Genomic DNA, 24,252 nt, shown 5'->3' with positions numbered 1-24,252 from the left:
ATCCTTCATGTTTGCACTTTCATTGCTCTATGCACTTTATACCTATGGACTTTATGGACTCCTATTGATGGGATTTCATGCTTTTATGTATTTAGGATTTTATGCTTATATTTATCACATCTGATTCATATATTTTGGTATATGTTATCATCCTATTTATTTGGTAAGAGGTTATCACCATCCCTGCGCTACTGAAATTAGAATGAAAAATCCAGTTCCTGTTTTTTCTGGATGAATTTTATTTTTTATTATAGGAAAAATTAAATGATTTTTTTATCTGCAAGGTGCTGTGCCACCCTATATGAGTGGTGGGCAGTGGGCACAGTACAGTCTGTGGACCTGACACTCACTGGCAGGCAACTGCAATTATATTACAGAGGAAAAATGAAATTAATGTTTTATCTGCAAGGTTCTGTGCCACCCTATATGAGTGGTGGGCAGTGGGCACAGTACGGTCTGTGGGCCTAACACTCACTGGCAGGCAACTGCAATTATATTACAGATTAAAAATGAAATTACTTTTTTATCTGCAAGGTGTTGTGCCACCCTAAATAAGTGGTGGGCACTGGCAGTGGGCACAGTTCAGTCAGTGGGCCTGACACACACTGGCAGGCAACTTCAATTATATTAAAGGGTAAAAATGAAATGACTTTTTTATCTGCAAGGTACTGTGCCACCCGATATGAGTGGTGGGCACTGGCAGTGGGCACAGTTCAGTCAGTGGGCCTGACACACACTGGCAGGCAACTTCAATTATATTAAAGGGTAAAAATGAAATGACTTTTTTATCTGCAAGGTACTGTGCCACCCGATATGAGTGGTGTGCACACAGTACAGTCGGTATATATATAGAAAAAAATAAATAAAAGCAGACTGATGTACCAGCCCTAAAAAGGTCTTTTTGGGGTGCTTTCAGGATGCTGTCCTTACAGCAGGAGTGGACACAGAACACTGGCCTAGCTAATGATTTCCCTATTAATTCAGCAGCAGCATTTTCCCTGCTCTAACTAACACTGCAGCTTCAGAATGATCTAACATGGATGCTGCCCTTGCTTTTTTATAGGAGGTGGGAGGGCCTGGGAGGGAGGGTATGCTGATTGGTTGGAATGTGTCTGCTGACTGTGAGGTACAGGGTCAAAGTTTGCTCAATGATGATGTATAGGGGCAGACCGAACATCGCATATGTTCGCCCGCCGAGGCGAACGCAAACAAGCGATGTTCGCCGGGAACTGTTCGCCGGCGAATAGTTTGGGACATCTCTATTCAAGAGGACAGAGAAACTTGAGTGAGGAATGTCTGTAGAAGGGGTGTGGATACTACAGAGCAGTTACTCCTCCCTCTCCCAGCCATTGACACCATACGAAGACATTCAAACCAAGACATGATAAATTAAAAAAAAACAAGTCATTGTTTTTATTAAATGCAAATTTTAAAAACCAAATGCAACATAGACAAAAGCAATTCTTCTCTAGCCATAAGATATTTTTCCACATTTTCTACAACTGTTGTTGGAAAACAAGATTATTGTCTCTTTGAATTCTATTTTCAGTATTTGAATTATCCTCGTTTCCCCAGTATTTTCTTAGTTCTGTAAGTCCATGGCGACATATTTCCTTCACAAACTTTACAAATGGGCAACATCTAAATAAATTACACATTTTATATGAAAAGGAAGGGGTATTTAAACAAAGGAGTAAAGGAAAGTCATGTCTCTTAAGATTAGGGATTCTATTATTCTGTTGGTCCACCACCCATCTCACTTTATGTCATGTAAGGGGGTGGTTGTTGAGGAGGGCAGGTAGGATAGGATCCAGGAACTGGTTGCAAAACTGAAGCACTGTTCTGTAACACAAATACCTGGGAACAAATATAATATATAATAAAAGTGAATATAATATATTAGATGCATAGAAGTAACACACACAGAGAGTTGTATTGCAGATTAGGTGCAGCATAGAAATAGCTATCAATGTTTTGAGCAAATTCTCCCCTCTTGTCACCAGTATCAGCAATGCACTCATATAAAATATATCTCTAACAAATCACAGTACTTTTAAAAAATTGAGAAAAAATAGAAACAAAAATAAAAGATTTTGATTGTAATAACCAGTCAGATTATTTTATTTCATTTTTTTCCTTTCAGGGAATAAAATATTAAATCTAATTGGTCAATATCACTTTTGTTTCCAGTTTTCTTTGTGCCAACTTTACCCAGTAAATATACTTACAGTGGGTACGGAAAGTATTCAGACCCCCTTAAATTTTTCACTCTTTACTGTTATATTGCAGCCATTTGCTAAAATCATTTAAGTTCATTCTTCTTCCTCATGAATGTACACATAGCACCCCATACTGACAGAAAAACACAGAATTGTTGACATTGTTGCAGATTTATTAAAAAAGAAAAACTGAAATATCACATGGTCCTAAGTATTCAGACCCTTTGCTCAGTATTTAGTAGAAGCCCCCTTTTGATCTAATACAGCCAGGAGTCTTTTTGGGAAAGATGCAACAAGTCTTTCACACCTGGATTTGGGGATCCTCTGCCATTCCTCCTTGCAGATCCTCTCCAGTTCTGTCAGGTTGGATGGTAAACGTTGGTGGACAGCCATTTTTAGGTCTCTCCAGAGATGCTCAATTGGGTTTAAGTCAGGGCTCTGGCTGGGCCATTCAAGAACAGTCACGGAGTTGTTGTGAAGCCACTCCTTCGTTATTTTAGCTGTGTGCTTAGGGTCATTGTCTTGTTGGAAGGTAAACCTTCGGTCCAGTCTGAGGTCCAGAGCACTCTGGAGAAGGTTTTTGTCCAGGATATCCCTGTACTTGGCCGCATTCATCTTTCCCTCGATTGCAACCAGTCGTCCTGTCCCTGCAGCTGAAAAACACCCCCACAGCATGATGCTGCCACCACCATGCTTCACTGTTGGAACTGTATTGGACAGGTGATGAGCAGTGCCTGGTTTTCTCCACACATACCGCTTAGAATTAAGGCCAAAAAGTTCTATTTTGGTCTCATCAGACCAGAGAAGTGTATTTCTCACCATCTTGGAGTCCTTCAGGTGTTTTTTAGCAAACTCCATGCAGGCTTTCATGTGTCTTACACTGAGGAGAGGCTTCCGTCGGGCCACTCTGCCATAAAGCCCCGACTGGTGGAGGGCTGCAATGATGGTTGACTTTCTACAACTTCTCCCATCTCCTGACTGCATCTCTGGAGCTCAGCCACAGTGATCTTTGGGTTCTTCTTTACCTCTCTCACCAAGGCTCTTCTCCCCCGATAGCTCAGTTTGGCCGGACGGCCAGCTCTAGGAAGGGTTCTGGTCGTCCCAAACGTCTTCCATTTGAGGATTATGGAGGCCACTGTGCTCTTAGGAACCTTAAGTGCAGCAGAAATCTTTTTGTAACCTTGGCCAGATCTGTGCCTTGCCACAATTCTGTCTCTGAGCTCTTCAGGCAGTTCCTTTGACCTCATCATTCTCATTTGCTCTGACATGCATTGTGATCTGGAAGGTCTTATATAGACAGGTGTGTGGCTTTCCTAATCAAGTCCAATCAGTATAATCAAACACAGCTGGAGTCAAATGAAGCTGTAGAACCATCTCAAGGATGATCAGAAGAAATGGAAAGCACCTGAGTTAAATATATGAGTGTCACAGCAAAGGGTCTGAATACTTAGGACCATGTGATATTTCAGTTTTTCTTTTTTAATAAATCTGCAACAATGTCAACAATTCTGTGTTTTTCTGTCAGTATGGGGTGCTATGTGTACATTCATGAGGAAGAAGAATGAACTTAAATGATTTTAGCAAATGGCTGCAATATAACAAAGAGTGAAAAATTTAAGGGGGTCTGAATACTTTCCGTACCCACTGTATATAACACTTTGACTAGACTTACTTTTGAATCTCATGTTAACTTGTTTCAGTATATTCCTTCCATAAATAGTAAGAAGAAATACACTTTTCAATATTTTAATTGACTGTAAATTAAAATGCCATTTAGGAACTACAGAAAATAAATGCTAAGAAGTACACTTTGCTTGGTTTTCTGCCAAAATATTACAGCACAAGAACAATGTGCACTCTTGGTCTTAGAAATGTTGAAAATGGAGGCTGGCTCCAAGACAATTTAACTCCAGAGCGCATGAGTACGTTTTACATCAACAGAAGCCATCCAAGTTAAAGAAAAGGATGCAGATGAAGCTGTCAAGAAAATGGCTGCATTAGTGGATGAAGCAGCGAGGGGAATGGTGACATTTTTAGCACAGGAGAAGTAATTTTGCCATGATGTGCAGGTGTCTCATATGTATGGCAAATGCTTTCCCTGGACCTCCAGAGTGTTTGAACTGATAAAATTTATATATTGTATTTGAAGTTTTTATATAAGTTAAAATGTGCCTCCAGGAAGAGAAGATTGATAGCTTTCCATTAAGGTGGTCAACAAAAGGGCCTGTTAGAGACACTGATCAATGGATGAATGTCTGAGGATCATAAGTGACAGTGCATCCGATCCCAGCCACAAACTCCCGTGACTCCTGCCTGGGCGGCAAATCGAGAGACCAGCAATCAGCAATGATGATTACTTGGGGATTGCAGGCAACAGGTGATTGCCACTGCCAACATAAATACAGTTAGGTAATCTGTATGTACAGTGCAGTGTACCATGCCACCCCAGCACTGCCAGCAGCTCCCCCCTAAATTTGACCAGCCCTGATGTGCACCTAGGGCCCCTGGGTAGTGCTCAGGTGTGCCCACTCGATAAAAAACGGCCCTGATAAGGGTCCTATAAGCCCTTCATCCTCTCTCCCCTTTCTCCCCTTCTTTTGCTTTTCCCCCATTATTATGTCCTAACGGTCCTCTGTACCCCTGAGTTTGTTGATTTTGATTTCTATCATTGATAAAATTTGATCTCTAGGTTTTGAGTGCCTTTCTGACCTTTGATGGACTATTTGGTAGAAAAGGAAACCTGTTCATATATTTTGATCATCAGGTCTCTTATTTGTAGGTAACTTTTTCTGAAATTCTTTCTTAAACTTGGAAGTTTCATGGGGGTATTGGGTATTATATTAGGATATAAGGATTGCAGTGTTGTACATCCTGTCTGTTTCATGTTCATTGCAACCTAGGCCCCATTTCCTTGCTCCACTTTTTATCCAAACTCCTTGAACGTCTGATCTACAACTGACTAAGTGATCACCTTGCTGAGAATAGTCTTCTTGATCCTCTTCAGTCTGGATTTCGGCCTCAACACTCCACAGAATCTGCTTTCCTAAAACTAACAAACGATCTACTAACGTCCAAACCTATTCAACACTATTCTGTACTACTTCTCCTGGACCTTTCTGCTGCCTTTGATTCAGGTGACCACCCCCTCCTAGAAGAACTCCACGTCTTTGGTCTCTGTGACTGTACTCTTTGCTGGTTTTCTTTTCACTTATCCACTTAATCGCACCTTTAGCGTTACTTACAATTCTACTTCCTTCTCTCCTCTTCCTTTCTTGGTTGGGGCCCCCCAAGATTCTGCTCTTGGACCTCTCCTATTTTCAATCTACACCTCCTCTCTGGGTCAGCTGGTCTCCAATACCATCTCTATGCTGACGACACCCAAATCTATTTCTCTACCCCTCAGCTCACTCCCTCAGTCTTCTCATGTATCACTAATTTACTAGCAGATATATCAGTCTGGATATTACACCACTTCCTCAAACTCAATCTATCCAAAACCGAACTTATCATTTTTCGTCCAACACGTGCCCCTTCCCCTGATCCCTCTGTCAAAATTGATGGGACAACTATCAGCCCATCCCCGCATGCCATTCCCAGGAGTAGTCCGGGACTCTGAACTCTCCTTTAAGCCCCACTTCCAATCACTGTCCAAATCTTGCCACCTCAGCCTCCACAACATTTCCAAAATATTCCCCTTTCTAACCAATGAGACAACAAAGCTCTTAATTCACTCTCAGGTCATCTCTTGCCTTGACTACTGCAACTCCCTTCTCATTGGCTTACCTTTACATAGGCTATCCCCCCCCCCCTTTAATCCATCTTACAAAGTCATCCACAACTTAGCCCCCAGCTACATCACTAGCCTAGTCTCAAAATACCAACCTAATCGTTCCATTCATTCCTCTCAAGACCTCCTGCTGTCTAGCTCCCTCGTCACCTCCTCCAAAGCTCGCCTCCGGGATTTTTCCAGAGCCTCTCCAATCCTATGGATCACCTTACCCCAATCTGTCCTACTATCTCCTACTTTATTAACTTTGAGACAATCCCTGTAAACCCTCCTCTTCAGAGAAGCCTATCCTACCCACACCTAACAACTGTATTTTATTTTCTCCATCAGCTCACCCCCCACAGTTATTACCTTTTGTTTCATTTGACCCTCCATCCTAGATTGTAAGCTTTACCAAGCAGGGCCCTTGTAGCGGAGTAGCAGTATGATCCACGATATCTCCACTGGTAGTCAGGCACAGCATACAATAATCCTGGTAGCGTATAATATTCCCAACCCTCCAATAACCAGACGACACATGGCTTGGAGGTCAAAACTAGACTGCCTTGTTTATTGAAAAACACAGGGATCTACACTCAGTCAAAACCCCTCCCTCTTTGAGACATTCCACACATGAAGCTGAACATCCCATAATACCTTACTCTGCCAGACAGAAACAATAGGACAATAGAAGGCAGGTATTTAACAATAACAAACCCCCACCCATCTCCTGAGGGACACTGCTCAGACATATGATAGTCCCACTCTCTCCACATAAACCACACTCCAAACACTTGGTTCTTAACCACTTAAGCCCCGGAGGATTTGGCTGCTAAACGACCAGGAGGGTATTTTGCGATTCGGCACTGCGTGACTTTAATGGACAATTGCGCGGTCGTGCAACGCTGTACCTAAACGAATTTGGCGTCCTTTTTTTCCCACAAACAGAGCTTTCTTTTGGCGGTATTTGATCACCTGTGCGATTTTTTGATCACGCGCTATAAACAAAAAAAGAGCGTCAATTTTGCAAAAATAGCAATATTTTTCCCTTTTTTTATATGAAATTCCCCCCCAAAAAAATGTAAAAATCAAAATTTTTTAACATTTTCGGCCAATTTGTTTTATGGTACCTATGTTTGGTAAAAAAAATCGCAAAAAGCGTATTTTGATTGGTTTGCGCAAAAGTTATTGCGTTTACTGACTAAGGGAAAGATTTTTGTCATTTTTGTTGTTTTTTTTTTTAACGCGTAATGGCGGCGATCTACGATTTTTTTTGCGGTACTGCGACATTGGGGCGGACAGATCGGACCCTTGACTGACATTTTTGACACTTTTGGGGTTACCAGTGACATTTCTACAGTAATCAGTGCTATATATATGCACTGTTACTGTAAAAATACACTGGTAGTGAAGGGGTTAACTTTATTTGAGAGGGAGGGGCTGTGTGTGTCCCTAGGGGCGTGATTCTTACTGTGATTGGCTGTGGCTTCAGCTGTATGCAGAGTGATCAATGGATCTACATAGTAGATTCATGTGATCAGCTCTCATACAGAGGGGAGAATGACAGGCAGCTTGTTTACACAAGCTGCCTGACTTTCTCCCTCTCCCCCGCCGATCGCAGAGTGGCCGGCAGACATCGTGGTCACACGCACGGGGGGGTCCGTGACCACGCGGGAGCGTGCCTCCGGCGGCGCGCGCTCGCTCCCTAGACCCTCACAAGCTAGTGATGTAGCCCTACGTTACTTTGCCTGTGAGGGGCTGACCGCCGACGTAGATCGGCGTGCGGCGGTCGGCAAGTGGTTAAAGGTATACACATGCAATAAACATAATGCATATACGAAGGACAATATACAGTGGCTGTGTTTGCCATAGCCCTCTAATTCCTCCTGTATTGAATTGTATTGTAACTGTATTGTCTGCCCTCATGTTGTAAAGTGCTATGCAAACTGTTGGCGCTAAATAAATCCTGTATTATAATAATAATAAACATTTTCTGACCGGTGGTATATTAATGTTTCTCAATGGCTCTGTAACTGAGAGTTTTCTTGAAATAAAGAATATAATTACATAGCAATTTCAACCTACAGCTCATGGTACATTAGTGTTTTTAAAAAGCTGAAAAAAATTTGAAATAAAAAAAGTAATGTGACGTACCTAGCATACAGGGTTTTACACCAAGGACAGACAATTTTGTTATCGATCCCCTACCAAATAATTTTCAGCAATATTCCTAAAATGAATTATAACTGCAGGCAGACCATAAAAATTGTGATATCATCTAACATTAGTTATCAATGTAAAAGAACTGAACTGAAGACTTTGAAGGCCACTTTACAACAGATTGTAGTGAGCCACAGGAAATGTGATTTTTTGTGCACTGAGACACATTTTAGCGCATTGTGTCAGGCAACCTATTCAAAATTATTGGGCTCTAACACACCTCAAAGACCAAAAATGTCTGGCTGCATATTTTTGCCGCACATTGCAAGGCATTTGTGAAATATATAGTGTATCTGTGTTATGGATGTGACTTGGAATTCCATTTAAAATGAGTGCCACTCCAACACACAAATGCATGCACAGTTACGCTACTGCTTTTGCACTAGGCTCCTATCACTTTGTGTTAAAGATCTGCAAACCTAAAAAGAGATGACTTCTCTGCCACTTACCTGAGCAGGTGATGTTGGAGTTGAGTGCGCTTGGGCCCGACAGGCAAACACAGAAAGTCTAACGGAAACGGAAAACTGCAGCAGATATGTAAGAATGAAAATTCCACGGATAACATGGCCTCCAACCTGTACATGCAAATAAACACATTAGCGGGTGAGTAGACCCAAAATTGATATTTCAGAGTTTGGTAGATCCTGTAGAGTTACACAACCTGACAGTCTCTTTTTTCCCTTGAGGACTTATTTTATAGAGCTATTAGGAAGAATAGCTGGAACACTCAAAACTTCCCAGTGATCAGAAAGAGAGTCGGGAATTATAAAATGGACATCTCTTTGGAGTACATTTACAGTTGCAGTTTGAAGGGGAAAAAAAAACTCCCTACAGCTTTAGTAACATCACTTGCCTTGTAATGAAGTATGTCCCTTGTGGTGATAGCTGTATCCGGGAGAAATCTTCACTGCAGGGATGTCTGTCCTCTTCCTGTCTCTGAACTTCGGGTTCTACAATGGTTAACAGTAGCGATGATCTAACTTTAGCCCATTTAGCCCTACCATCAGCGGGAGCCAAGCATCATATACTGTATAGAAGCGGTATTTGTAATGCTTCTTTATTGGACAGTTGAAGTAAATATAGAGCCATTTATCTAACCGTACATCTAGAGAACCAATTGTTAATCAGTTACAACAACAGTTTTTTTCTTTTTAATTTTTTTTTATTGTTTTTTTTTTTTCTTTTTGATTTTTTTTATTGTTTTTTTTTTTTTTTTTCAAAATTGTCGTTTTTTTTTTTGTTACAGTGAAAAAAATAAAAGTTGCAGAGGTGATCAAATACCACAAAAAAAGCTCTATTTCTGGGGAAAAAAGTACATCAATTTTTTTTGGGTACAGCGTTGCACCTTGCACGCAATTTTCTGTTAAAGTAATGCAGTGCCGTATCGCAAAATATGGCCTGGTCATTAAAGCGGTTGTAAACCCAAAATGTAAAAAAAAAAAACACCTGCAAGACAAAGGCATAATGCATCGCATACTAGCTCATTATGTATTACTTACCTTAGAACGAAGCCCCGACGGACGTCGCTGCGGGCGCCGCCATGATCCCTCGCCGTCTCTTCTGGGTTCGGCGGCTCCAGCGCTGTGATTGGCCGGAGCCGCGATGACGTCACTCCCGCGCATGCACGCGGGAGTGATTTTTCGGCAAGCTCCCGGCAAGCAAAACTGAAGGTCCCCCCGGACCTTCAGAGCGCATGCGCCGCTCGCGTGAGCGGCTGCATGCACTGCAAATATCTCCTAAACCGTGCCGGTTTAGGAGATATTAATTGTACCTACAGGTAAGCCTTATTATAGGCTTACCTGTATGTAAAAGTGTAAAAAAGCAAGATACTACCGCTTTAAGGGAGTAAAACCTTTCAGCCCAGAAGTGGTTATGGAAGCAATTGGTGCTTGCACCCACAGTTTACCTAGAAACAGCTGACGCCACTGGAAATCTCCCCCACGTAAGCAAAGGAGCAGGAATAGCAGTGACTCCACTGGCCAAATCTAGGCAAAGATATCACTGTTATCCCCTCCCACATTATTATTAAAGGTGGCTTCTGAAAAGCCCTCCTCCACCATGCCACAAACCCTCACAACCAGTGGCCAGGGTTGCGGGGAGAGGTCCTGGCATTTGATCAGTCACAGGATTCTCCCCACCTTTCCTAGATTATGTTACAAACAGTGTGATTAGTAAAGGAACATTTCTCAATGATGGAGGAGGAAGAAGGAGGAGGGAGGAGGAAGAAGGAGGGTGTGTCCCCATCAGACCATCTGTATTGCTGTTCTGCTTGAAGTTCCAAAACTGATAACCATTGCAGCACTAAAAGTCTAGAGCCAGGAAGAAGACGGGGCATCCATGCAGTAATCATTTCTCCAGGATCCAGCTGCCTTCACAGTGTGGAACATTCCTCATTTCAGACATATGATGTAACTAGAGATATAGGGTTTTTTTTTTTTGTTTTTTTGTTTTTTCATCTAAACTTCAGTTTTAGGAAGCCAGTAGCTGGCTAAACCCACCTGGCTCCACCTATGACTAAAATAGCACTTTTGCGATGACTCGATTTTTAAAAGCATTGTTTAATCTGTAAACAAAAAATACAGTGAACAGGTCCATTTTGATGTGCCTAATATAAAAAATAAAATAAAATACATTTTATTAATTTTCCTGGTATATCTCCCTGCCTCTGTTGGGCTAAATTTCGTTTTTGGCTTCACTGTAGTCAGTGGAGCAAGCATCAGTTTTTTATGTCTACTCAACGTTTGATAGTCTGGGTGTTTGATTGCTTCTGTCTGTTTCTGGAGGGAGCAATCAGAATACAGAACAGGGAGGGTCAATCACTCAGTTATTAATTCTTATCAGACTTTGACCAATCCCTAGGGGAGGGGGAGGCACCCAGAAGGTAGCTGAGGAAGGCGATAAACATTTGGGAGGCCTTTCCAGTGGGTTCTTTCCACTACAGAGAGGGTTTGAATTCTCCTTGGGCTGCTGCTCTTGGGAGATACCCAGTAAGACAAGAAATTACAGTCTGAGCTTTAGCAGGTGCTCGATTGACGGCCCGGAGAAGATTACTAAAGGATTTGTGTTGAAGGTCACTATCCTGAAGTTCTAGTCTGGAGAGGGATCTTTTGTCTCCATCACTAAAGAGTGTCATGTGGAAGCTGGAAGGCAGTCAGTTCCTGGGACATTGTGAGTCAGACGTGCTTTTGGAACTTTCACGTGTGCTTGCAGCTATAAGCGTTTGTGCTAAGATGTTTGTCTTCCTGTTGATTCTGATATCGTTTTCGAGTATCCTGCCACCTTATGCCCTCCTATTCAAGTTTCTGCAAATAAAATCCACAAAAAACATCCCCTATACTTAGCCAGTGATATCAGTACAGCAGCCTCTGTATTAGCAAGAGAGACCTGGGTGCATTCTCAGCAGTCCCTCAGGGGGTGAACGCTACACTGGACATAATAAACCAAGGCTAACAGGCATATATGAAGGGGATTTTGATGGGATTGCCTCCTTTGAGGTGTGTATGTATCACAAACTGGACATAAAATTAATTTAGTCAGATATTCACTGTATCAGAGTGGCTGAATTACAGTCCTCTGAGCCTTGGACAGAGCTAAGCAGGAGGTAAGAACCTGTAGGGGGGATAGCTTAGCTTTGGGTAGTTTAAGGAGCCTGGGCTGATTGGTCTTTATAAAAATCCGAAATGTGCCCTTCTTAGATTAATGCCAAAACATTTTTATGGTTGGTAAAACTGTAAGTATGCTATTGAACTATTGCTAGTTTTTAGTGAAGTATTTTCACTAGCTGGTGAGATAGATAGATAGATAGATAGATAGATAGATAGATAGATAGATAGATAGATAGATAGATAGATAGATAGATAGATAGATAGATAGATAGATAGATAGATAGATAGATAGATAGATGGATAGATAGATACTTACAATTAAACCCGTACAGTCATAATAATAATAAGAATTCGAATAATTGTAGCAATAATAATAAACAAAGTAATCCACAATGTTCAGTATTAGTCCAAGTACAGAGATAATGGATATTATAATGCTCAAGCCCAGGGAGCCTTGTATCTGTAAAAAAAAAAAAAAGAAAAACCATTAAGACACTTTGCTTAAAAGCTCATCTTGATCTTTTTGCATTTTGTTTCGGGCAGAATACACACTGTCAACTTCTAATTGTAACGCCATAATACCAGGGGAAAACAGGCATTAGGTAGTCTTGGAAGAACCATAAAATCCTTTCTACTAGCTTGTGTATGTGCCGCATTTTGCTGATCTACACTGTAGAAGCAGCAGCGTCAGGTCCATCATACAGTAAGGAACCTGGCTCTAGAGTATTGCACTTCTCTGCATACACTAACATTTTGAGGCTGATTTACTAAAAGATTTGAGAATTTTCAGTTTCTTTTAGGAAAATGTTATTGATTTTCCAAAAGAAAACATTACAGAAATGAGAACATAAACGTACAATGATTTGCATATGCCATAGCTAAAGAAAAATGCTATGGCAATTGAACTGGGGATAGAAAGGAGGGGGGGGGGGTTGAACAGAAGAGAGATGGTGGGATAAGAATGGGTAAGGGGGAGGGGTGGTAGGGGGGAAAGGGTGGGTCCCTGGAAAGATAAAAAACACAGTGCACAATATGACATTGCTTTAAATGTGAACAAAAAGGTAACTATATGATCATGTTTTAAGTGTGGTCATTGGAGGAGATAACTGGGGTAAGATCCAGGATGGGAAAATATAATAAAGAGGGTGCGATGCCTCCATAGAGAAAGTACAATGCTAATAGCATAGTAGAGCCAACCGAATAAGTAGTGAATGGGACTCTCACAAGTTGGTCCATGGCTGCGGACTTATGATGCCATTGGTGTATGTCTCTTCCGTTTGCTGAATCTAAGAAGTTAGTGCTATATAAGGAAGTTTGGTGTGAAGGTCTCTCCAAGTGTGGAGGTAGATTTGAGATCAAGCTTTTTGGCTGCCCATCACACTATAAGCCAGGGGTGAAAGAGGAGTAGTTAGGTAATGACAGCTTTTAGTATAGTTTGCTCATCAGAGATGGCTCAATGGCTGTGTTAGGTACCAGCGAGCTGAAGGGGCCTCTTTGAACCAGTCCGAGGTTCCAGAGATGTGGGGCGAAGCTGTAGGAAAGAAGACCACTGTCATGGGCTTGCTATAGTGTTTGGCAGCTTACCTGCTCCTTCATGTCTGCATTAGAGGCCAGATTCCCATTCTGGCTCCTTTTTATCATCTCTCCTTCCTGTTCAGCCCCACCCCAGGCCATCACAGGAAATCTATATTAACCAGTGCACTGCAGGTCTGCTTTGCTGTTCAGCAGTGTTTGTTTCTTGTTTCCTGTCTGCCGTGTGCTTGATCTACCTTCCAGTGTACCGACTTTGGCTTGTCTCTGACTACTCCTGTTTGCCTGTGACCCTGACCTTTGGCCTGTCCCTTGGTTTCCCTCGTCTGCCTGTTGTCCCGACCTCGGCTTACTCATTACTATCCCTTGTGTCCTGAGTGGCTGCTTCCCCTCTCTCCCTACGGAGCGTGACCCGGGGGACCCCGGGGCCACGACCTGGACCCAGCTGCAGCCAAGGCCATCCTCACCACTAGAGGAACACCTGCTGGGTCTTAGACTCCGCACCCTGGGGAAACTTGGGTTCACGTTTTCTGTCCATCCGCAGCAGTCAGCTACTGGGTTCACTACCTTGCGGTGCACCCCTGCCTCCAACAGGGTGCAGTTGTCACCTGGCCACAGGTGACCTGACAGCCACTTTTGGTGAAATCTTTAGGCATTTCACTGAGCACAAAACGTTAGGTCCAACCTTTCTTTTTCACATAGATTAGTCAGACCCACCTTCAAATCTTTAGGCGAAGGAGGGGAATGTGTAATCCATTTGGCTAGAATAGCTCTCCTGGCTACCATGTAACATGTATATAGCCATGCTTTGTTCCTGAGTAAAATCTGGGATTGTGGTTTGGAAAGGCTCAACGTTAACACATCAAAGGAATGGAATAGCAGGAGATGTGGGTCCCTGTGGGGAGCAAGATTGAGGCAGAATTTTCACAGTTTCACTTTGATTTTCCAATCCTGTGACAAGAAAATCCTGGTTTACTTATTTCATCTGCCCCTGATTGAAGTACTGTAAATCTTCACGCACAGTTTATTGTGTGAACATTTTCAATTCCTTTAGTTATTCAGCCTCCTTGTCTACGTTTCTAAACAGTAGGGAGAACCAATTTCTAGGGCCGCTCAAATGTCGTCATGGTAGAGGGTCTTCCCTGGATAGATGATGACGTGAAAGGGAGTGAGGTTTTGCAGATAGGAGGTAGTGCATTATTTTCAGCAGCAGCATTGTCACTGTACGACACATGCTCCTTCGGTTGGTCCTTGGGCATCCTATCAGGATTGTACATGCCTTCCGCAGGTCTGTTAGGCAGTCCAATGGCCAACTGAGTGAGCATGACAGGCTGACAACGGCTAATTGCAAAGTGGTGGCTTAGTGTTGTTTTAGGCTGATGATTGAATGATTAATGATTAATGAATGATTAAGCACACAGTCAGTGTGTGAAACGCGTCTACCTTGTCACGATTGTCATAATTTGGATGTCCAGTCAATAAATCTGGATTTTGACTCAACCTGGAGCGCTGCCAATTCCTTTTCCTTTATCAGGTAGTGCTGTTATTGGCAGAATTTTCACGGAAGGAACTTTGCATCAGATTCACAAAAATGAAATTATGCTTATCGGAATACATTTATAGTTTTGGGTTTCCATCCATCCATTTATTCTGTTTTACTCCCTCACTGGGCTTTAGTAGACAGCTTTCATGCATGTTTACATTATTGTAAAAATATAGACATTAGAGGATCATTGTCCAGAAATTCCAAGTTAATTTTGGGCAACGTCTAGGATAATTATGGATATCTCCAGAACTCAGCTGATCCCCTTAACCAAAAAAGAAATGGCACTCGGTCAAGTTTGGTTTTCCTGATAGATCTTGTTCCTCCAGTATAAGGATGGTGGCATCTATATGGTCTTCTAAAACTGATATTTGCTTATGGAGGGACCATGATACATAGAAAACATCCCCTTCCTTTTTATATTCAGCATGGTGACTGCTATGAGGTCAGCATTAGGGAATCTTTTTAAAGATCAGAGTTCAACCCAACCAAAGACCCAATCTACGTATGTGATGTTTGTTTGTGTCTTTAATGGCTTCCACTCAGTAGTGTCCCATCTGTATGTATTACTGGTATATGAAACCTAGAAGGTAAATTAAACTATGTTCTCAGTACAAGAGCTATACAATCAAAACCCTGGTCACTCCAATGGTGAATTCACTGATCAGGAATTATTCTCACCCACCTGCTGCCTTATCAAGGGTGCCTCATTCTCCTTGTTGAATTTCCTATCTAAACCAGGAAATACAATATTAAACTTTAAAATGTATCCAAAGCCAATTTTGCATGTTTTAGCTTTGGATAGAGCAGTGATGAGTTAGAAGATTGTATTGCTACCAGTATCCCATTCAGGTGGATTCACTCTCTCTATTTATCTCAATGACCACTGTCCCTGGGATTGAACATGAGGGTAAACCTTAAATTCTGAGTGGTCACTAGAACAGGAATACAGGGGAAATCTTCTATTGGAGACATCTGTCTAATAGGACATTTCTATCACTTTGGAGAGATTTCCTCATATTTGCTGTCTTGTCTACAGATCAGTAAGTAAAGAGAAATCTCCCCAATTAGACACAATTAAAAAAAAAAAAAGGAATATAAACACTCCTCTATGCATTCACCACAAAATCATTTTATGCATGTTTTAATTAAACCAGGTAGTTAAAACCCTTTAATCTGTCTATTAGCTTTCTGTAATGCCCTGTACAACAGTACTCAAATTGTAAGAGGGAGTGTCAGTGCTCTGAGACACCCACCACATTACTGCTTTATACAGTGCTGTCAGTCAAACACAATGAACATGCTTACAGGAGAATATAATATGGCTGGAATGATGCCTAAAGTGTGTAAATCCTTCTTCTGATAGATGTGGAGTGAGATCCCACAGCAAGATCAGGGTGGAATAGACGTGGATACACAAAATATATTAGGATGATCTTCAAGGAGATATAAAAGGCCAGAGGGAGATTTGACACAACCACAGCCCAGCCACCATCAATGGCGGTTTTAAGTGTGCTGACTTTTTAGCATGCGCTGTGACAATATAAGCAATCAGAACTCAGTTTTGTATAAGGAGGTATTATCAGTGGTGGGATTCAGCCGGTTCGCACCGGTTCCATAGAACCGGTTACTAAATTTTTGCAAGTTCGCAGAACCACCTTGTGAGTTTGACCATCTGTATATCATCCTCCTGATCCGCTGACCGCTCTGCTGCTCTCTATGTCCTCTGTCGGCGCTGTCTCTCTGCAGGGAGGCGGCCGAAGCCCACACACTGCACTGGTTGCTAGGCTAGAGCCGCTTAGCGTCTAGCAACCAGTGAAGTCACCCCTTTCTCCTCCAGGCCGCCACCTCCCATACAGTCCCTAACTCCCCGCCTATTACAATTTGGTTCTAGTAGGAAAGGGTGGACCCGGGGCACAGAGCAGTGCGCCCGAGCCCACCCATTGTGTGACAATAGCGAATGAAAATCCGCTATTGTCACACAGATCCTCCTCCTTCTCGGCAAATGCCATTGGCCTAGAAGGAGGCGGGACACGGGAGAACTCGAGGAGATGCAGGGACTGAAGAGAAGAAGCCACCGCTACAACAGGTAAGTCAAGTGCACTGGTCTGGGGGGCTTGGCAGGTTGGCACGCTGTTCACTCTGCATTGAAGGGGGCACGATGATCTTTGCATTGAAGGGGGCACGATGATCTCTGCATTGAAGGGGGCACGCAGCACGTTGTTCTCTGCATTGAAAGGGGGCACAAATGATGATCTCTGCATTGAAGGGGGCATGAATGATAATCTCTGCATTGAAGGGGGCACTAATGATGATTTCTGCATTGAAGGGGGCACGCAGCACGTTGTTCTCTGCATTGAAAGGGGGCACAAATGATGATCTCTGCATTGAAGGGGGCATGAATGATAATCTCTGCATTGAAGGGGGCACTAATGATGATTTCTGCATTGAAGGGGGCACGCCGCACGCTGGTCTCTGCATTGAAAGGGGGCACGATGATCTCTGCATTGAAAGGGGGCACGCTGGTCTCTGTGCATTGAAAGGGGGCACGCTGACGCTGGTCACTGTGCATTGAAAGGGGGCACGCTGGTCACTGGGCATTAAAAGGGGGCACACTGGTCACTGTGCATTGAAAGGGGGCACGCTGGTCTCTCTGCATTGAAAGGGGGCACGCTGGTCACTGTGCATTGAAAGGGGGGCACGCTGGTAACTGTGCATTGAAAGGGGGCACGTTGGTCACTGTGCATTGAAAGGGGGGCACGCTGGTCACTGTGCATTGAAAGGGGGCACGCTGACGCTGGTCACTGTGCATTGAAAGGGGGCATGCTGGTCACTGGGCATTAAAAGGGGGCACGCTGGTCACTGTGCATTGAAAGGGGGCACGCTGGTCTCTCTGCATTGAAAGGGGGCACGCTGGTCACTGTGCATTGAAAGGAGGGCACGCTGGTCACTGTGCATTGAAAGGGGGCACGTTGGACACTGTGCATTGAAAGGGGGGCACGCTGGTCAATGTGCATTGAAAGGGGGCACGCTGGTCTCTCTGCATTGAAAGGGGGCACGCTGGTCACTGTGCATTGAAAGGGGGGCACGCTGGTCACTGTGCATTTCAAGGGGGCACGCTGGCCACTGTGCATTGAAAGGGGGGCACGCTGGTCACTATGCATTGAAAGGGGGGCACGCTGGTCACTGTGCATTGAAAGGCGGCATGCTGGTCACTGTGCATTGAAAGGGGGTACGCTGGTCACTTTGCATTGAAAGGGGGCACACTGGTCACTGTGCATTGAAAGGGGGGCACGCTGGTCAATGTGCATTGAAAGGGGGCACGCTGGTCTCTCTGCATTGAAAGGGGGCACGCTGGTCACTGTGCATTGAAAGGGGGGCACGCTGGTCACTGTGCATTTCAAGGGGGCACGCTGGCCACTGTGCATTGAAAGGGGGGCACGCTGGTCACTATGCATTGAAAGGGGGGCACGCTGGTCACTGTGCATTGAAAGGCGGAATGCTGGTCACTGTGCATTGAAAGGGGGTACGCTGGTCACTTTGCATTGAAAGGGGGCACACTGGTCACTGTGCATTGAAAGGGGGCACACTGGTCACTGTGCATTGAAAGGGGGCACACTGGTCACTGCATTGAAAGGGGGCACGCTGGTCTCTCTGCATTGAAAGGGGGCACGCTGGTCACTGAATTGAAGGGGGCACGCTGGTCTCTGTGCATTGAAAGAGGGCACGCTTGTCATTCTGCATTGAAAGGGGAACTGGTTACTAAAATTGTTGAATCCCACCACTGGTTATTATATTGGTTCACTTACCAGACACATGGAAGGCTTGGATACAGCGGCCACTGACAAAGACCCTGCAATGATGTTCTGCAAAATATAAGAAGAATTATTATTTTGGGGTATTATTATTTCCACTAATTGATATCCTCAGTGTAAGGCTTTCATTGAATTATATGAATTAATTTATGGTAACCAATAGGCATTTCTTAGTTTACTATATTTTTGGCCTTATGGTGGACCTCTTTTTACTAATATCATAGCCTTGGGTTTTTCTTGTACAAAGGTTTTTTTTTTTTTTTTTAACCAATAAATGGTGCTGTTTGAATGCCATGATCTAAATACAGTGCTTCATTGCCACTTGCTGACAGGCCCATAGTAAAAATACGTCATTACTTTGACATTTAATTCCAGTGTTATGGCAGCAGTCCAAATATAATTTTTTACTATGGGCAATTCTGCATCTACATAGGATAAAAGTGATCCCAAGGGGACATTCGCTGCAGGATCACTTTTAGAGGCAGCGGTAGATGGGTCCCCCACCCGGAAGCAATCTGGTGCAGCCATTTGCTGTGCAGAATGTCCAGTGAGGGCAAGATGGCCCAGACTCGCCTCTATGCCCTTGGAGGACCAGAGCGACCTCTGACTTCAGTTCCAGTTCTCGGGCATAAACAAATATTTTTTTTTTTTTTTGCAAAATACTTTAACTGAAAGGCTTCGTCATGTGAGTGGAATTGTGGCTCAACACTTGTTGTGGTCATAATGAACCTATTGAACAAGTATACTGATCTGAGCTATGTGCTGTGAGACAGATAGACAGACAGACAGCATTTTTAGATAAGTAAGAAATAGCAGCTCATTTTTCCACTCTGCAAAGTTCTGAAAAAATGCTGGGTTGTGATTATGATCCTCTTTGACCTTGTTTAAAAATCAGTAGTTTAGCACTGTCCCCGTAGGGTTGCTGTATGATGACTTCTTGGGCCCCCTCTGATTACCTGCACACAGTCACTTAGGGGTAGTTCACGCATTCATTCTTACTCCCAATGGCTTGTTACTCACAAAAAAAAGAAAAAATCCCCTGGACTGTTTTTTATTTATTGTGGAACTTGGATGGGAGAAGGGAAAAGTGGGATACTCCAACTGGAACTATATACATTGGATAAGGACAGCTCTCACTTGGCCTCACCACGCTTATGGAAGCAGTTACACTGCTTAATTCATACTGCCACATGTATGGAAAGAGTTAAGTCTCCTTGCTCTTTCTCCAGCACTAGTCTTGGTGATCTACATTCTGCTCAGGATACTCTCTAGTATCCTCTTTACTGACACCTGTCCACTGATTCTTCTAGCTGCAGGGGTGCTTCCCCCCCCCTCAGGTCAGGACCCTTCACACAGATCTGTACTCACTGTATGCCGATTCAGATCCTTCCAGTGCCTCCCTTCCAGTCAGCTTTACAGGACCTCCGGGTTCAGTTCCTCTCTAGCTCTTTAGGCCCTCAGGTCGACTACCTGAGGCTACATGGCAACTTCTACAGCTGAAAGACCCCGAGCACATGTTCTCCTGTCATTTATACAGTATCCCAGCATTCACCGAGGCACTTTCCTCTGCCAAATCACCAGGGCTGCACTAAATGCCTGCGCACTCATTTGTCAGGTTTCCTCCCACTGTCCCACTGTCCAATATGCCTCCCTATTGAACCAGTGTGAAACACTCTTCAGACAAACTGAGTTGCACTGAGCACAATGAGCAGACCTCCCTAGCAGATCCGGCTCTCTGGTAGGCAGAGAACAATATAGATTTACCTGCAATCCCTCTGGTAAGCAGAAAGGATTAAAAACTATACTCTATCTCTAGCACCTACCTAGGAGGGTGCTACAGTAGCATACAAAAATACCAGGAGTGAAAGTATAGAAAAAACTACTGCGCTTACTGTGTGCAAAAACAGTTGCTGGCAATCCAATACAACTTACATTTTCCATGTAATAAGTAGGCTTGTGATCACATAACAAACTCCAATGGGCGCAATATCATGGAATTAGCTCAGTGGGTTGGACTGCTATATTGCACAATTTTGCACTTGCACTTTGATTGATCGTTGCACTACTATATTTGCTGATTGAAATGCTTACCTGTAGCACTTTATACGTTAGAGTAATCTGACTTGTTTCCATGTTTTTAGCACGGCACTGTTGGGTTTTTTCAAAAATACCAGGAGCATGATTTTAAACAATAAAATCAAAGAGGATCATAGTCAGACTCCAGTGTTTTTTAAATTTCTTGGACTGGATTGTGGTTGGACAGGAACTCAGCTGTTGAGTCAGCATTCCATGGGCTGCATAGGTGGAAAGGTTCTTTTGTTCCATTTGGCAAGAGTTTACTATAGCTTTTCACCCAAAAATCATCTCTATTCTATATGGGTGTACATTTATATAGATGGATACCAGATGCTCCTCAGGGGAGGTGCTTAGTGTGTATGGCAGCTCCTATGGCATAATGCCTGATGTGTATGGTAGTTCCCTAGACACAGCACCAGATATGCATTGTTTTAAAGTGTATGTATTAAATTGACACCTCCCAAGTTAAAAACATAAAATGTTGATTTCTTGCAAACATTATACATTGTTTTTTCACTTACAAAAACAGCTCCCCAGAATGAGATTCCACTGAGCTTTGCAGAATAGGATGCCGTGAACAAATGACCAATACCCATGCCAATGTGTACGATGCCCACAACGATCAGGATAATCTAAAATAATAACAACGAGACAGTTATTTTCCATGCTGACTACACTTCTATGTAAAAATTAAAAAATGGTAACAATGGCTAATTAATATATCTTCATCCAGTAGCCTGTGACACTACACAGAAGATGCAGTTGTAAACCAACTCTACTCCTGGGGAGCCCATAAAGCTTACCCAGCCATGTACAACTGAGACCAGGTGATCATAGTGTATGCAGACCTTCCTACTTTGCCACCATGTTTTTAAACTGACAGTTAAGACTTACATCAAATTTCACAGGATTGGAAGATGGTAAGATCTGCTACAGAAAGACTTTCTCAGACCTTGCAATGTAAACAGCTGATCTTCAGCAGATTGTTTTACTACTCAATCAAACTTTGGAAGACTAATTTAGGATTGTATAAGATCTATATTAGTGTAGATTTTATTTATTTATGAACAGTGCAAGGAACTGTGGCACGGTGTTCCCTCCCTATAATGTCCTATGTCCAGTAAGAAGATACTATACTTTCCTATTAGGGCAACATTTTATAAGAAAATGTAGTACATTCTTATTATATATATCACCCCTGCATTCTCTACTACTAGATAATGCAGATCTCCATTGGAACCCATCCACACATGAGTCAGAGATCTAAAAGTTAAAGGTTGGGTCCTGTCAGTCACCTTTACCAATTTATTAACCGGCAGAGTGGACTTGCCCTATTGTGTCACAATAAGTCAGACTTATTAAAGCAGAGTTTCGACTCCCCCCCCCCCCCCCACCAAAAAATTAAAAGTCAGCAGCTATAAATACTGTAGCTTCTGACTTTTAATTTTAGGACACTTACCTGTTTAGGGATCCCGCGATGTGTGCACCCCAGACAATTTTCAGGTGCCTTTAGTGGTAAGGGATACCGGCAGTGAAGCCTTTTCGGTTCACAGCTGGTTCCCTACTTTCTAACTGGCCCAGCGGCGGAGGAAGGAGGAGGGGGGCCGAACTTCCGAGGGACCTCACCGAGGCGGGGTCTTACGGAAGTGGGGACAACTGCCTGTTAAAAACAGGTACCCGTTTCTTCCTCCCCCATGAAAGGTGCTGAAAGTGGCACCAGAGGGGGGAGGAAGCAGATAAGCAAAACTTCCACTTTTGGGTGGAACTTCGCTTTAAGTAACACAATAATGAATGTGATCAAGACCGAGGATCATCAGTGTTTTCTTTGCTGCCATTCATTAAAAAAGCACAATCATGTTGATTTCCCCCATTAGAGAGTAATGCATGGCAGCCTTAACTGGGTGTACATAGTAGGCATACGAAGTAAATTGTAGAGAAGCTGTCCTCAAGGGAGGTGTAAATCAAAATGTCTAGTAGAGCTTTCACAAATATAGGGCTACCTATGAATCTTCCTGAACACTCAGTTCAGGTAAACACATTCATCCAAACCTACTGAACATCTTTTAGGAGCAAGTGCTTGCAAAACACAGAAAAATCTTTTTTTCACCCACACTTACCCCCAAGGCTCTTGGTTTACCCTTCAGAAATTCTTGCTGGAACATAGTTGACTGGGTCATCTGGGGTATATTCCATTGCTGAGGAGCATGGGGGTTCCACTGTTGTGTTGCAGGAGGGGCATTCCACATCTGAGAGTTAGGAGATAAATTATATCCGGGGGCACCTGGAGGAACATTCCACTGGGCAGGTGGGGGAGCAGAAGGATTGGGTCGTGCAAAGTTATTATTTTGTGGTTTGTTGTCGTACTGGGTAGAAGACATTTTTAAGCCTCACTAGTTAAAGAAAATACAAGAAATAAAAACCCAGATGAACTGAGGGAATATTATGGTACACATTACATGCAATTATTTAAAAAATGCAAATGCAGTCATGATAAAATATGGACAAGTCATTTGTTGTGGTTAGTGGTTGGGAGTGGACATGTTTACAGGTCTGCATGTTTTTCATTTTTCAGCAGGTGAGCAGCCAAAGTTCAATGGTATATTGGCTGTAGAGTGTTGGGCAATTATTCTTTAAAAAAATGTGTATCAAGATGTGTATATTTTATCCACTTAAATGGGACTTTAGAGTTTCTCTACAGTAGTGATTATTAATACCTGCACAGATCTCTGCCTCAAGAATGAATTCTAATACAACCCTATGGTCCCTTGTATTGGACCATTAATGATGATATCTGTAGATGTATACTTCAAATCTGCCTCAGGAAATATATATTGGCTCCAGAGAAAAAGGTCACACTATCTGCACCATCTCTATATATATTCTCTGATTTCTGCCTCAACAGATGCTAAAGGCTAATTCCAGATCTTTGCATTGAGGTTACGCTATCTGAACTCCAAGTGGTTTTAATTCCAAGGCAATCACACTGCCTATACTGATATATATTACAATTTTTTAACAATTCTGTTGTCAACTTACCTTTTTTTGATGATTGCATAATATTATTTAGGCCAGTAAAGTCCCATCAAGTTTTTTTTTTTTGTCCCCATGGGATATCTGTTACAAAACTCTTGGTATGTGAGGACCACTGCCTGTGCTGATAATAACCAGTTCTGAAAAATCTTGTTGAAGTCACACTACCTATAGCTAAGCTGATTGACCACTATTAACCACTTTAATACAGGGCACTTCCCTCCCTTCCCGCCCAGGCCAATTTTCCCCTTTTAGCGCTGTTGCATTTTGAATGACAATTGCGCGGTCATGCAACACTGTACTTACACCAAATTTATGTCATTTTCCCCCCACAAATAGAGCTTTCTTTTGGTGGTAGTTGATCACCTGTGCGATTTTTACTTTTTGCTAAACAAATAAAAAAAGACCGAAAAGTTTGAAAAAAAAAAAAGTTTTTTTGTTTATGTTA

General features: G+C 42.8%; 1 protein-coding gene across 1 annotated transcript; it reads right to left on the bottom strand.

Moving 5' to 3' along the window:
- Positions 1-1,761: 1,761 nt before the first annotated feature.
- LOC309562517 (membrane-spanning 4-domains subfamily A member 4A-like) lies at positions 1,762-23,152 on the bottom strand (the record flags this gene model as incomplete). The annotated part of the gene is made up of 6 exons (XM_082266757.1): positions 1,762-1,857; positions 8,655-8,780; positions 12,127-12,270; positions 18,693-18,749; positions 21,296-21,406; positions 22,892-23,152. The coding sequence occupies 6 exons, from the start codon at positions 23,150-23,152 to the stop codon at positions 1,762-1,764; spliced, it is 795 nt and encodes a 264-aa protein (XP_082122883.1).
- Between the last annotated feature and the right edge of the window lie 1,100 nt (positions 23,153-24,252).

This window comes from Pelophylax lessonae, assembly GCF_965119305.1.
Source record: "Pelophylax lessonae genome assembly, chromosome: 9".
Classification (NCBI taxonomy): Eukaryota; Metazoa; Chordata; class Amphibia; order Anura; family Ranidae; genus Pelophylax; species Pelophylax lessonae.
The sequence above is the reverse complement of the archived record's forward strand: the minus strand, read 5'-3'. Positions and strand labels throughout refer to the sequence as shown.